This window comes from Anser brachyrhynchus (assembly GCF_964034855.1).
Source record: "Anser brachyrhynchus genome assembly, chromosome: 10".
NCBI classification, from domain to species: Eukaryota; Metazoa; Chordata; class Aves; order Anseriformes; family Anatidae; genus Anser; species Anser brachyrhynchus.
Genome location: NC_137705.1, coordinates 23,252,225 through 23,268,619, shown reverse-complemented (window position 1 = coordinate 23,268,619; position 16,395 = coordinate 23,252,225). Strand labels below are relative to the sequence as shown.

Sequence of the window (16,395 nt, the reverse complement as noted above, 5' to 3'; positions counted from 1 at the left end):
GAAGATAGAAGATGATAGCAGTGAACGTCACTCCCAAAGGAGACAGGTAAACCCTTTCTATGTACATCATACATTCTTGTGGAATGAGGGGAACAAGAATATATTAAGTCAGAGGTGACTGATTGGCTGTGTTAATAAGACAATTCATCTGACACAACTGTGCCTTTGGGGAAAGCATGAATTGTGTATGGTGTACCATTTTTATGGCAAATAATGTCTTTTATTTAACACCTGTGCTATTGAGATTTTCATTTAAAGCTATTCACTGTATCTTAGTGTCATTTGGAATATAAAGTATTAGGATACACAGAATGATATATACTGAGGAGACTTACCACAGTCCTGTGCTGTTGAAAGGGGCAGCTATTAGGAAAGCCAGGATATTGATGGTCCTGCATTTGCAGATTTACAACATTGTTTTTTACTCTAGGCATGCAAGACGGAAGTTGTTACTATGAAACTGCAGAGGATTAACTACCCACTGTCTTACATAACTTACTACTGAGCACATCTAGGGCTATCCTCTACCATAGCAAGGTTAGCTGTACAAGCAAAATGCATGTCTCTTATATTTGGGGACACGTTGCTGCATTGTGCAATCAGATAATCAAACATATCTGAACCATCATCATTTTCTTTTCAGTTCTCTGTGCTCTGTAGAGTACTGGGAGCCTGCAAGCTAAAAATTAGCCATCTATACACCTTATTGGATGATGCATAGCCCAGGCTGATGATTCCAGAATTTTACTTATTTAACGAAATAGTATAGTGAATAACTGAGTATTATTTCCAGTTCTACACGGACATTATTTTTTTTCTGTAAATAAGCAGTTGGTACTGCATTATGTAGTCAAAAACAGTTAACTGTGAAAACTGATGTAAGAATTTGGGACTTACTAGACCTGCCAGCATGACTTGAACAGCAGCGGTACCACCAGTGAGAACATCGGCATTTCCATGCTAATAACTTGCTGCAGATACTTCAGAGTCACTTGGAGGTCTCTGGCTGGGGACAATCAGATTAAGAAAGAAAAGCGACCAAAAACATTTCTTTCTGTACATGTATCTCAGTTCAAGTTGCTTTAGTACGAGAAGTGCTTTTAAAAGCAGCAGAAAATGGCAGCATTTGTAAAACTGCATCTTGTTTAAGTTAGGCCACTCGAGGTTTTGTACATCAGAACTTCTGATGTTTCCACAGCTTAAAATACTTTAAAATACTTTTTGAGTTCAAGATTTCAGTTAGTCTACAACCAAATAAGGCAGCTGTAGAAACACTGGAAAAGTGGAAAGTGGGCTTTTACCATGCATTCTCTGTAAAAGAAACATACAAAAGCATTTATGCATCTGAGACAAGCAATTGTTAAAAAGTTATAGAGAGAACACAACCATATCTTATCAGAGTGTTCCAATTTTTAGTCTATATTGTTCTGTCATCCAACCTCCAAAAAAAAGACACTGTTCGAATACATTTTTTATGTACACTTTTTCAGTGACTATACTTAGCTATGTTTAACTCTGTGTTAATGATCAGCTATAACATTTTCTGTCATTATATCCATATATAAACAAATCTGGAATCTCATGAAATATGCTTTAATGGTTGAGTTGACTTGTAGTTTTTCTGTATTGAGTCATAACTATGATTGGCAGTATTTTAAGGTTGCCAATTACTATGTAATTATGCATATATGGATTACTTTTTTTTCCCTTACATTTCTGTAATAAAATTGAACAGGTATTCTATGTATCCATATATATATGTTCTCCCTTAAACCAGTAACTATCTAGAACATGGCTTATAGCTGAATTTCCTTTATTTATTTTTGTAAGGACTGTTTGCTCATAAAACAGCATATCTATGCTAAAGAGTATCTCTCTCACCAGACTATTCAAAGCTAAGGACTAACAATACTAGCAAGAAAACATGGTGAGATCAGCATATCCTTTTCTGTCTCCTTGGACAAATACTTAATTAAAAAAATTGTTGTTCAGATCAATCTGCTGAATCAGATGTGCTATGAAAAGTCCATGTACTTAAGCAACCTGGATTGGGACACCCTCTGCTTGGCCTCCCCCCGTTCAGCTTCAGCTGCCTTAAAGGCGCTTTTTTCAGAAATGAGTAAACGACAGGAGGTGGAACTGTGAAAACTACTCACTCTTTTTTTCACAATGGTATCACATCTGGAAAGCGTATTTTGGTATCCTGAAGTTTGCTTCTGTAAACTGGGATGTGTAACAAAGTGACTACAGCTGGGTTACCTGTCCCAATGTTTCTTGGCAGATGAACACGGGAGATTTGGTTTTGACATTTTAGGGGCTGTTGCTCAGATTTTCCTGACTGTTTCCACAGATCTGCATCTAGGGGAGTATTAATCTCCTAGACAGTAGGGGAATAAGAGTACCCTTTTTTCACAGAGTTACTCATCACTTTACTCCTTTCTGGTGAACAGCAATCATTCATAAGACTTGCACACTATGATAGAGTAGATTGATTATTAAATTCCATGCATTCCCTCTCATTCTCCAAACAGTGCAATCAGAATTTAACCTTTGGAGCTTCATGGTGAAAAACTGTTAGCAAAAGGAGTCCCAAGTATAATAAAATTATTACACAGTTTTATTTTGAACATTTCGCATTTGTTTTAATACAAAATGATGTAGGTCAAGAAATAATTTACAAACTTTTAAGTTCTTATCCTGGCATTTGAAATAAGAATGATTCCAAAGGAAGTTTGTAAGCTATTCATAGGAAATTGTCGTTATGTACAAAATGTTTATTGACATGATTTAAACATCACATTTGTAAAAATGTGAACTGGATTGCTATCTAGCGTATGAACTACAGGTAAAACCTGATAAGATAACTTGTTAGAACAAGTCATTGTTATCCAGTGCTAACAAAATAGACAGTAGCTTTCAGAGTTTTTTGATTTTCCTCCAAGGTTGTATTAGCCTCAAAGTCATTTCAGGGCTTTACTGCATTGTGAACAATATCCAAGCCCTCTTATGATTGCATAAAAATAATTTTTTGAAACATTATACATAAAACAACAGAAAGTTTGAGGCAATAAAGTAATATTTTTTTTATATAACCAAGTTTTTTTTTGGTTCTGTGAAGAATCATTTCATCATATCCCTTTTTTTTTCTGAGCAGAGTAAGTAAGCAATACTGAAGTAAAGCATTTTCATTTACCTGTAAAACTGTTTCTGCCCTAGACACTTCCTATCAAAGTAGGTTATTTAGGTAATATACTTTGCCAAAATGAATTGTCCCATGAGCAGTAGTACCCTGGCATGAACTTGTCAATTTTTTAATGATTTTAATATTTTTGTAGCATGGGATTAATACAAAAATAAAATTACAGCTTATTTTTCAATCCAAAAAGTTAAAATAATTTCAAATCTTGCACCTTTCCAAGTATAAGACTGCAAATAGTCAACTGTGCATCCCCTACACAGAGACTCGTTTGACTCAATTATTTAAAAAAAAAAAATCTGTGTTGCAAAGTTCGAACTTGACAGTTTATCCCAAAAAGAGATTTACAATGAGAGGTGGCTCTATTTAAATATTTATGCTATAGATCTATATATTCCAAGTAAAAATACTTATATCTAGAATTCTGTGGAGAGTTATAATAATTAGGGTCCATAAATATTGCTGCAGTTCAATTACGGTACAATAATTACAAAATATAGAACATCTCTTTACAAATACAAATCAGTATATATTACAATTCATTTACAATAATTTCTACTATATAATTTTTAGCAAACTATCTTATCTAATTCTACTTTAACCTGGTTGCAAGTGCATTAGTAAGAATGCAATTATTCCAGTATGTTTTGCCCTTAACGTGATAGTCATAAAACAGACTATCTGAATGATATTTTCCTATGTAAACTGGTGTTACATGAGACAGAATATTCTTTACATAACTTCTTTTTCCAATGATCTCTAATAGGTAGAGCATGACAAACCGTATTTTAGAAGAGCATTAAGAAAAGAAATCAGGAGGCAGGTTTGAAAACAATATTAGAATGGATATGCAATGAATAGCTGATATGCTATTGAGCACTGAGGTAATGACATTATTGGTTGTCATCACTCATCTCGTTATTTCCCACGCAATTTTGTGCTGGACTTACACAGATATTTCATTGACAAAATCCTGCTCTACTACAAAGGACAGCAGCACAAGGTTGAAAGACAGGCAAGATATTACACCTCAGAATCCTACTCTAGCCCTCAAAAAACTGATTGTCAGAACCTGCTTGGTTTCAAAATAACCTTATCCCTACAGAGGAACTGAAGATTCTGTGGGAGGAGCTTGACGTACCGCAACTCCGATCACATTTCAGCAACCCGGAGATAATCTATTTATTAGTTATGGCTTCCTTGAGGTGTGACATCACTTGTACAAAACTTGATTGGTTATTAATTCCAACTAGTGCCTAGCATCTTTAAACTATGAGGCACTTTTTCTGTTATTAAAATCATTTTCCTTGCTAAATACTATAAGCTTGTAATGCATATCATTTCATCAGCTAAGTCTTCTTCATACCGTCCTGGTTCTGGTTCTTCATCGCTGTAGCCAGGACCAAAGTCTTGAAGTTCATAATCTTGTCTGCTTAAAATGGGAAACATATCCCCATTGGTCCCATTGCTAATATTTCCATTGAGAAGATTACTTGCTGCGCTTTCCATCTCATCAATAGTCATGTCACACGCATCAGCAATCTCGTGTTTTGTAGCTGAAACAAATTTAGGGTCTTTTGCATACCTTCCTAGGCCTTCAGATATAAGTACCTGGCAGATGGAGAGGACAGAATGAGATATAAAGTGGAATTATGGAAGAACATTCAGATCATAAAAATGTTTTTCATTTGTGGAAAATACTAGAAACTCCATGTTAAATCACAAATCAATGATCCAAGTGATAGATGGAAGCAAGAACAGTAACTATGATACTCAGAAATGCAATACGTTATTTTACTTATCTTCAAATCCTTTTTTTTATGATACAAAGGAATTCTTAGCATTCTTTAGTATACTACAACTCAAACCTCGTGGTCCTTATTCATCCTCTCCACACCCAGTATATTGATTCATAGAGTTCTTGTTCTTTTATTCAGATTACTTTAAAAATAGTGATGTATTTATATAGAAAAAAATACAGAGAAAACTGGTGTGTTATCCTTCCCCTGTCAGCCCTTGTAGAAGGATACTTCACAACTAATCCTCATTGTCTAATAAACTTAAATTTCATTTTAAATCCTGTCCTTGAAGCGTTTCCAATTTTCCTTCCACATATTTCTTGCAGTTTGATTTCCAGCTCCCTGACACTGATGTTAAGATTTGGATTTACCTGAAATCCTTTACAACATGACAACTGAGAAGAAGTTCCCCTATCTTTACCTAAAAACCATTTCATTTGAAAGTGAAAATACCACATTTTCAGGGAGATCATATGAACTGAGCCATGTGCTTTTTAAAGTTAACATAAAAACTGAGCAGACACACTTGACTACTTCAGAGGTTTCTGCAATACTTACTGCTTCTACCAAACTGTCTGCGCTCCTCTGTTTGTCACTATGTTTATGCCTAAAGTCGTTAGGTACAGTTAAATTGGCTGGTGTAAATGTTCGGTAGGAAATATCTGGGTCATCTGTGTACCAGGAGCTCCTGTGCAAGGAAGGCAGGCTACCATTCATATGCTCTGTAGATTCAGCCCTGTCAACTTGGATTAGAGGTGTGTAATACGGAGTGCAGTCCCTGTTGGGAGGGGTTGCAGGAGGGGTTGCCCAGGAACGTGTTGAACGACTTGGTGAATGTTTATGAGCTTTACTGGAATCCAGACCTGCAACAGCCATGACCTGGTGTGGGGAAGAATTTTAAAACTTAGAGAATTCAAATGCTCAGTCATACCCATTTCTGATTTTAGCAAACAAGCTGTTCAAGAAGCAGCTATGCAAAGTTAGCATTTTGTGATGTTTAAGAATCACGTAAAAGAGGAACAGAAATGCAATTAGTAGATAGAAGATAAAATTGTATTTTTTTCTGTTATTATAACTGGTTTAAGCACTTTGCTTTCCTCAGCCTCTGAGGAAGAGTGACCTATTCACCTGGCATCATTGAGAATTGTTGAAAAACTTTTCTTATTGGTACAAGTCCTCTCTGCCTGATGATGAAGCAGGGGATAGGAGCCTTGTGCCACAGAAAGATTTTGTTTGGTCATATGAAACCAAATGATTCCATTTAATTTGAAGTAATTAAAAACATCAAAAAATGAATAAGACTACATGCCACAAGATGTAGTTTAGATCAAGTAAGTAGATGTAAATACAATGTAATAGGAAGCAATAATCTGATTCACACAAATCAGATTCAGCTCCAGACACAGAACATGAACTAATTTATATTCACCATATATTGCCTATGCTTGTTAAAACGCCTTTTAATTATCCCAAAGCACCTTTTTATTTCACAGCAACATCCTCATGCATTGTAATGACCATCTAGTGCTATATATCTCTATTACATGACATACTGGGAACTGCAAGATTGTCTTTACAAATTCAAATTCATTGTCCTATTTTCATTGAAACAACACCAGTTTTTATATAGCACCAAATGAAACAGTGCGCTTTGACTCAGAGATAAACCATTAAGATAAACTTTTGTTTTACTAAATCCTTACGCAGGTAGAAAATACTGCAGTCACTAAGGTTTGCACACAAAGTACTGACTCGCAGATTTTTCCTGTTTCCCCCGACTTAGTAGGTCGGTGGAAGATCTTCAGGAACTCACCCAGGTGACCAAGGGCTGTACAAATTACCATTTTCTCAGGGCCACATGAGAGCTGAGTAATGAGCTGCAGAAAATGTATAGGTTGTACTTGCAAACTCTTGCAAATGCAGCTGAGTAACTCCATGTGCAAAGAGCAATCAATGGTTGCCACATTATTCAGCCCTGGTCAAAACTAGGGTTTGCCAGCTGCTTGTTCCACTTAAAGAATCACAGGGAAAACTACCCACTTTCAATGTTTTGTAGAAGGCAGATGTTAGAGAAGCCTTGCATCTAGCAACTACCAGAAATAACATGGTACACACGTGGCCTGGAAGTAGCACACAGGCAAACTGCAAAATCCACTAGTACTGTTTCAAGCAGCAATGACAGTCAGAGGTACAATATGGAAGCTACAAAGATGGAATTCATTATTAGTTTAGAAAAAAATTTGGATTTACCTGCTGCTGCATTAAGTGAAGTGGTAAAGCAGTGCGATGGTGGAAATTTGGAGAGAGTGGTATGTCATCTTGACTACTTTGTCGGCGGAGGCATTCAAAGTTAAAGGAAGATCGTCTATTTGCTACAGGGAAACCATAATTCATTAGGAAAATAAAATACTTTCTTTTCCTCCAGGTTTATTATTTCCAGAATTTCAGTGTGGGCCAACTAGCACACAAATAAAAAGATATCCTTCCAGTGAGAAATAAAGTCTGCTAACAGAAGTAAATAACTGGTAATAAATAAAGGATAGATTCAGCACATGAGCAAACACGGTCCTAGGCAGAAACATGAGCAGCCTAACGTGACGCAGTTTGAAGCAGCTCTGTTGACAAAGCAAGCGTTGTGTAATGCTGCAAATTGATTCAGACAATTCAGAGTTTTGCTGTAAAATTCTGTGAATAGTTAAAAAGAGTTTATTCCTTCCTCCCCATAAACTCTTCATTCTAATGAGCTGGATTTCCCCAAGAAAATACCAAATGCCCAGTTCCCTGGAAGAAGTGTGCAATATGAAAAGCCACGTTCAAGTCCAAGTCAACTAAACGTTATCGATTCCTGATGTTTGTTGTGTTACCTAAGACAATGATAAGCCATGCTTTCTGCTGTTGTGAAGAACATTTACTGCTCATGTAAATGCCAGAAAGGAAAAAAAAATGTAGAAATCTAAACTGGATCTAGATGTTTGGCTCATGAGGAATTGTTTCATCTGGTCTTGGTGAAAGCCTGTGGAACGATGGATAGCAGCACATGGTGACATTCCTCTGTGTTAGTTTCAGTGTGAAGAAAACCTGGATGCTGAACAGCAGCTGGGATCCAGCTATGTCCTCATCGGAAAACTGGAAAAAGCCTGACAGCACAAAGGAATGATAAAAAATTTTGCTCTCTTGAAACTAATGGAAAGTTGTATCTTTTTTCCAACACCAGGAATGTTGTGAAGAGAGTTGAAGAGTTAATTGCCATAAACTCTAGATTCATCATAGTTATCACCGGCCCCTTAATGCTGGATAGCAACGACTGAGGTTCCCTGAAGAGCCACAAGATGAAACCAGGCTCCTCCAAAAGGCGATTCAGTCTACTTTTAATACAAACTCTGCATCTCTTTTCATTAACTCTATAGCAAATTATATATACCGGAACATCAGTCTGTACCCTAGCTCCTGATCCTAACAAATGCTAAATGTCCCAATTCTGAAATGAATAATAAATAAAATAAAATAAATAAAATAAATAAATAAAAAAAATAAAATAAAATAAAATAAAATAACATAAAATAAAATAACATAAAATAAATAAAGCTCCCTTGTCCAAAACAGGACATTTTGCAGATGTTTCTCTCCAGAAGACAGATGGAAAGAACATGAGAATTAGTTCTCAGTGCACTTCTGGAAGTTACTCAGATAATACAGTGATGAGTTTGCTATAAAAACCTCTAGAAGGCCTGACGGAACTGGATTTACTCACTATAGTACTCCTCAATTTACTCACTATAGTACTCAGCCAAGATAATGGATGTTACATGAACTTGGGTTGAATTCAGATGCTAGTAGAAAAACTTCAATGCAATGTTGCCAGTACTTTTTTAACACTTTAAGTGAGAACATGAAGGCTTCCTCCCAAATCAAAGAGCACATAAACTAACTACAAATAATAGCCTTGAACTTCTTTTAAAATCTGCTGAGATACCGAGCCTCTAAAATTTCTCATCTGTGCCCCCGAACATTAAAAAAACAGTTATGACAGGAGGCCTGACTGTGCTCTTGTGCCATTATACTGGTGTAAGTCAAAGGGCTTTTCTGAAGCTCTTCCTATGCTACCCTTATGCAATTTAGATCAAAAGTAGGTCCTCTTATCCTAGGATATCAAATACCCTCTTATCTAGTGCATTTATCTAGCTGCTTGCATGTAAGAAAGAGCACCCTGCTTAGTTCACCCTATTGGTGAACTTCCTCTAAAGACATCTGTTGTATACTCTCATCAGAACTTCATCAGAAAAGTTAAATGGAGCCAAAAGGCTGCAGTCACAGGAAGCCTTCAGCCCTTCCAACACTTCCACAGGAAGACCCCAGAGGATTTTTACAAGAAGGCTGTTATCCTACAGTTTATGGAACAGATACCTGAAGCATCCATCTCTCTGGCTTAAAATTCCTCTGCTATCAGAGCATCTTTCTAGATGTACAGAAATCTCCTTTCACAGCCTCCCCTTTGTCTGAAATCTTTCCCTGCTGATGCTGGAGGAAAGCCAGCAGCTTTCTGTACACTGACATTCAGCTGAGCTGAGCTATTTACCCTTTGTAGAATGAGACTCAGTCCTTGTGCTTTTTCCATCTGCACCGCTTAGGGTCAGAAAGTCACAGGCTTATCCTCAGGAGCTGCGTGCCATACATTTGCAGATGGCACTGTGTATATGGTCAGAGCACTCAGGGATGTGTGTAACAGACCTGGCAGTGCTGACCATGCTATACCTGAGCACACTTAGGGACACTGTGGGGTGGCATGGAGGTGAGTTTTGTTTCTCACGCACCCACCCCTCCACACCAACCCTTGTTAGTTTAACACTTGAAGGCAGTTTAGTTTGCACTTTGCAACCCAGACAAAGTGCTTCCTCCCTGTGAAGTGTCAGAAGGCCAAACTCCAAAACCTTTGCATCTGTGCCTCATTTCACCAGAGGATTAGCACTGCTAACCTCCGTAGCATGGCCTGGAACATACAAAAACAAAATTAGAGGATAAGAAGCCTGAAAGGTCTTGGTAATGCAGACAGAGAAACACTGTGCTTGAGGGGAAGGGAAACCAGGGAAACCAAGTGAAGGATCTGAGAACTAAAAGAAAAGACAGTTAAAGAAATGAGTAAAAAACATATGTTGGCAAAAATAATTCAATCTATACACTGAAATGTTTTCCCAATCAGGAGCAGCACAGAATTTTAAGGTATGTTCTACAGATGGCAGAGTGAATTTCCAATGTAAATCTGAGATAAGATGCTTGGTCCGGGATAACACTGTTATTTTTCACAGGGACTTGAGATACACATTAAAAATCTAAAGGCATTCCAAAGTTCTTTGGGCAGAAAAACAAAACAAAAACTATCAAAAAACCCACAACCCAACACCATTAAGCTCTCTCTTGGTTCTGTTTTCCCTGAAAACTGCTATATTTCAGTCTAGTGTTTACTAAAGCAGCAGGAGGTAAAGATGTAAATGGAAGCGGTCCCAGTGCCAATAAGCAGCATGTCTGCCAAGAGACGGGGACATGCCAGCAGGTCCGGAGGTGTTCCAGAGGGATAATGGCAGCACAGCACATCTGTGGGTCTGGATAAAGGGGGCACAGACTGAATCCCTCTGATCAAAGTTTCAGAGAAAACTACTACTGTGTTCTACCTTGCTCTTTCTTCATTTACCAATTCAATTTAAAACTAGCAGTTAAATCAATTATTTTCATATTACTGCATGAGTGAGGCAAGAGATACTAAAAAGGCTGACTTGTGTGCTAGAATCTGTAGGTTGAACAATGTCTCAGGATGGATAGGTTCTTCTGCTGTACACAGTAATCTGCTAGCAACATTCATCGAGAAATGTCTTGTTTGAAATCCAAGTTACAAAGAAACATTTTGAAACTGGAAAACGTCTTAATGAATTTAAATAATTCTGGATTTGCAAACAAATTGTTCTTAATATACTTACGTGTTGGTGTTGGAGGTAGCAGCCGTCTCCTAGGAGATCTTTTTGTATCGTAACAGGTCTGTGAATCGTCTTCCTCAAAAAACCCATGTGGGTGATGGTAACCTTTTGGTCTCTCAAAATCTGAGTCATGGCAGTGATGTCTACAGTGGTAATCATATATATGCCTGAGTTAAAGTACAATTAAAGTAAATGTTATTTCAGAGTTTCTGTAAGTTGATCTACTTAGGTGTTTTCTCGAAGATAACCAAACAAAACCAAGTATAACTACATTATATAATTACGTGACTCAGTTTTAAAACCTATGTTCTGTATGCAAACTGATTTTGAGATAGTGAGCATAAACTTTTCTATCAGTATAATTACATTATAAATTCTCAGATTAATTTTTTGTCAAACTATATTTTCAATGAAGTTATTTTTACCATTACAAGCAAAAATGTACATTGCTTAAAAAACAAAAACAATATTCTGTTCTGTTCCTGCCATTCTCTTTTGTGAAACCTAGCTATGGAACACAGAAACCCAGAGAATGGAATTCAGCCTTTTACACTTAGATACCTGTCAAAAATCAAATCCTGTAAGGTTATTATTTGGCTGTAATTATCATATCAAAAATAAGTGGCCTGAGAATTCTGTATAACTTAGTTTTTATGCAAATCTTAGCTTCTGTGCAATCCAACAAGATGCACGTGAGTGTGCCAATCTTGTCAAAATTCAGATGGCAAAAAAGATAGGAGAGGAGGAGGAGAATAAAGCATGTCTGGCAGTTGTGCATATTCATTTACGGCTCTAAGATAAAAGGCAATAAATTCCTCCACTACTTTTAAGCAGTTGTTAAATTTACTCATCAGAGGGAAGCACAGCTATTGTAAGGAAGAACACCACAATCTACTGAAGATCTTTTAAGTCCAAATGAGAAGTTAGGACCTGACATTGCTGAAGCCATGTCACAGCAGTAATACTCAAGCCAAAGTAACTTAGGAACCACTCTTCTAAAGTTAGGAAACCCTATCCCAGTCCACTTCCAAAGACCGTGTGAAACAAAGCTGCAGTGAAAAGCTTCAATTTATCAAAATTAAATTAAGGGTTTTTTTTTTTTCCCCTTAAATCTAAAATTAAGTTATTGAATGCAAAGATCAAAGGAGTTAAATACAAACAATCAGGTAACAGTTGTTAAATACAACTGGACCTTGAAAAAAAACAAACTAACCCTATGTGATAGAAATACCACTACTAGGCTACTATTCTGAGTTTTGGCCAGAGAAAACACAAATGAGTGAGAAAACTGAGAGGAACTGGGTTACAAAACGAGAACTGTGCAGTTACAGCAAGGAGCCTCTGGTCAATACAAGTCTGCACATAACAAAGTAATACAAATATGTAACAATACAAATGTGTAATACAAATGTGTAACAAATGCCAATATGCTGACTGAAATGCAATCTATGACATTTCCATAAAACATATGAACAAACCATAAAAACTATCCATTCCAATCACCTAAAGGCTAGGAAAACGTGACAGTAATTGTATCAGGGAGACAGAAAATGGTGCTGAGAGGAACATTATTAATGAAGTGGTAATAATGAAAATTTTCAAAAGGAAGACATCCAATTCATTAGTTAAGCTAATACTACAAGAAGAAAACCATTTCTAAAATTTTTTTTATCTGACCTTAACCCTTAATTCCACTGTAATTGAAATTTTGTTTATAAACAAAAGGCTTCTTTGGTTATGCACTACTTTATACTAGTTTATACTCCGTTCAAATGAACTTTCTGCTTTGCTTAAAATCTTGTACAGAACTTTTGCTGAATCCAGCGCTTGATGCCAAACACAAAGGTTTGCAGAACCTACACTATTTCTATTCACCATTTCACTTACCAGCAGTTGTGGAGTATTAACTTCATTCGAAAATTTTCACTCTAAGTACTCCTAGTGGAGCATATATGGATACATACATATGTTCCTGAAATCTTTTCTCAGTTTAACAAATATCCTCACCTGCTTCCTGACAACATGCTGTCTTCCTCATAATATTCTTCTCCACTAAAATATTCCTGTTCTCCCAAATAATGATCATCATTGCAATAGTCTCGAACTTCACGTTCTTCACGGCAAATAGTAGGTCGACGTCCATCACCAGAGTCAGACCTGTGAGCAGCAAACAAATACTTGGGACTGATTATAGTTTAGACATAGCTCTTTGAAGGTGCATTCAATAAAAAAGAATTAACAACTCAAGCAGAATGTGACTTTATAGTAAATTCTGTAGAACTACAGTTCAGAATAGAAGCAGTTTACCTGTTTTTTCATGACCTTCCTTTATTTGTTTATGGTACAAATATGAAAAGAATTAACATGGGGATGTTCTGTGAAGTTGAATACATTTAAGACATTTACAAAATATAAATTCAGAGTACTTGGCAGAAAAACAGGCTCTCTCAAATCTCGGAAGGTTGCCACATAGTTAAAATATTAAGGAGCATTCACTGAGGTCTTCGAAGAAAAATGCATGTCCAAATCTAGACACTAAAAACTACCACTGAACGTACATTTAGCAATGCACTTCAAATAACACACTACATCTAATTTTAAAATCTTGCCTTAGAAAATATTCAGATACAAGGCCAGGATACATTTTGGGCCCCCTATAAATGGGATCATGCATAGAAGTATTTACAAAAGCTAACATCATTTTTTTTTCCGTTTTATGCAAGTCAATCTTAAACAAGGACTACCACCAGGTGTGATCTTTTGTTTGCTGAAAACTCCACAAACCTGTGCAGACTTTAGGAGGGTTTGAATAGTTTTGAACTATAAGAGAAGTTTACCATTTTAGAATAAACAGTGGAAAATCTGACTTAGCATTCTTCACTACAATTTATCAGCATATGCATTGTCATGCAGTTAGTCTGGAGAACTATACTGCTTCTTAAAACGAACAAAGAAAAAAAAACACTATTGTGTGCTTTTCAATTATATCAGAACAAAATAAACTCACCTAATGTATGTTTCGTAGTAGCGGGTTCTATCCAGGTAAGCCATGAAATTATGGAGAAAGATACTTTAAAATCAGGTAGTTTTGAGAAATTCATTGGTGATTACATTGTCTGTACTGTAACAATTTCATTTTAAAGAAAATGACTATTTTCAAACCTTATTAAAGTTGTACCATTTTCCCACATATCAAAGCTATAGTTTAAGTTTTGTACATTAATAGGGAACTGAAATGAAGCTAAATATATGAATTAGTTTAATGCAGCACACTTTTTCTTATAGTGGATTTAAAACATATACATTAATTTAAACGCAAATATTATTTTTGTAAGTTTACCTTCTACTGCTTGGCCTTCTACGTTTCTCATGATCAGCTCTGGGGTATGAATGGTAACCATTTTCAGATCTATGTTCATGATTTCCAAAATTTGTATGTTTTCCGTGGACAACTTTGGACACGTTGGCATTATTGAGATTGGCATTTGTTGAGTTTGGAACTTGCTTTCCTACTGAGTTGTGGTTATGATGATTGTGGTATATAGAATTTCCTGTCTGAGGATATGGATTTTTCTCAGTGTCACTTGCAGATGGAATTGAAGGCCGTTGAACATGTAAGGGACGGTGTGTGGTGTTGATCTGTTGAAATGAATCTCGTCTGTCACTGCTAATATGGTTTATGTGGTTGCCAAAGAGGGCACCATTCCTCTGTTTTAGGGGAAGAGAAAGAAAAAATAACATCAGATACCTTAGCAAAACACATTTCTGACAGCGATGACTTACTTCTCTCCTACATGCATATGAAGTACCAAATAAACTGTGATTTTTCTTTCTAATTTATGACGCTTCAGATGGGATCTGCTGAAGTGATAGAGATGTGATTGTGATAATGACAATATTTGTATTTCAGAGTCAAATCAGTGAACATTATTCTTTTTCCATACAACTAAATGTGACATCCAGCTTACTCTGTGTTTTGTTACGCAAGAGAAGCCTAGATTCCCCTACATGAAGAACATGCACCAAATTCCTCAGAAAGCGACAGGTCTGTGTAATTTCTGAGAACAGTTCAATGGAATTCTCTCCTATTTTCTCAGAGCATCGGTTTGCAACAGGTGTCACTCAGACCGGATGGAGTGCCATGCAACAGTTTGCAAGCATATCTCAAGTAGATAGCATTAACTTCAGTGGTTCCATTCTTTCTCCTTGCAGAGGTATAAGAAAGAGCAGTAACTCTTTATTAGTTCTGAGAGTGAAATGGATGATGAGAAAGAATGAAGTGATAAATTATGGCTATGACATGCAGCTCTCTTTTCCATCTAACCCAGATTATGTAGCCTCCCTGTCTAGCCAGGGGTGTCTCTTGGATGACAGCAGTCTGTCTTGAAGCTCAATCTAGAGAAGACAGGAGGTAATGATGGTTGGCAGAGAAATGTATCTACTGATGGTCACTGCACCACTGTCTCCAGTACCACATCCTCCTTTTTTGTAAAGGAGGACAGCAAGCTATGAGCTTCTGACAATTACTGCAGGAACATGCCTTTACATCTACTTCTTCTGAAACGTTGCAAAGAATTAAGTTTTCTTGCTAGCTGAAAAACAGTTTGCTGATTACAATACCAACTTTAAGTGCTCACCATTAGCCTGAATAGCTAAAGCATAAAAGAGGAAAACCAACTTTTTTTCCCAATTAATTCTTATTGATATCCCTCACAGGAAACTGGAACTGGCATTTGTGAGTTGACTTCTGTGCAATTCTAGGCATTCTTTTAAAATATGCAGCTCTGCAACTCTTGTGGTTTGGCTGCCTAGAAGTTCATCTCTTCTTCCTACCCACCACTGCAGATGTTAAGACATTTCCCGTTTAAACCTTGCCACTATCTCAGTTTGAGCTGTCTTCATAGGCACATGCAAGACTCACACATTTCTTAGGACTTACTTAAGAAAAAATAAGAATTAGGGAGAAAAAATTAGGGGCAGGAGAATCACCCTTGCAGGAACTTCTTCCTAAATTTATGATGAGATGCAGATGTCCTGGTAATACCATTTTTCTAGGTAGACATAAAACATACTTGATGTTTATTAAATATTTACATTTTCTGGTTTGAGGCTTTTATTATTCTTCCATATTCGGGGATAAACTCATTCTATAAACCTTATATTACATAACAAAACAACAACAACAAAAAGTCACATAGCTGTGTTCCGACATTACTTTATAAACATCTTCCTCCTCCTCTGGATTGTTTTCCTCCGGTTCATCATCTTGCAAGTCACAGGATATAGCTCGGCGTATTTCAGGACCGATATCATGAAGTGTCCTTAGTCCTGCCTAAATTAATGACAATATCATAACATATTAGGAATGCAAATTCTTCTATAGTTACAGACATGTAAAATTCTTAAAAAACAGTTAACAAGTTTTTCTATCCTG

General features: G+C 36.6%; 1 protein-coding gene across 27 annotated transcripts in view; it reads right to left on the bottom strand.

Moving 5' to 3' along the window:
- Positions 1-2,596: 2,596 nt before the first annotated feature.
- CACNA1D (calcium voltage-gated channel subunit alpha1 D) overlaps positions 2,597-16,395 on the bottom strand; it is a 211,258-nt gene continuing 197,459 nt past the window's right edge. For 23 of the 27 annotated variants that reach the window (XM_080606375.1, XM_080606365.1, XM_080606390.1 and 20 more), the window contains 8 exons: positions 16,177-16,293; positions 14,302-14,669; positions 13,969-13,995; positions 12,969-13,118; positions 10,965-11,128; positions 7,246-7,367; positions 5,554-5,874; positions 2,597-4,807 (listed from right to left, as the gene is read on the bottom strand). In XM_080606375.1, coding sequence (XP_080462501.1) covers positions 4,514-4,807; positions 5,554-5,874; positions 7,246-7,367; positions 10,965-11,128; positions 12,969-13,118; positions 13,969-13,995; positions 14,302-14,669; positions 16,177-16,293 — 1,563 coding nt within the window. In that variant the 3' untranslated portion in view covers positions 2,597-4,513. Of the gene's footprint in view, positions 4,808-5,553; positions 5,875-7,245; positions 7,368-10,964; positions 11,129-12,968; positions 13,119-13,968; positions 13,996-14,276; positions 14,670-16,176; positions 16,294-16,395 lie in introns of those variants that run through there. The other 4 variants (XM_080606389.1, XM_080606374.1, XM_080606388.1 and 1 more) reach the window with 3 other exon arrangements.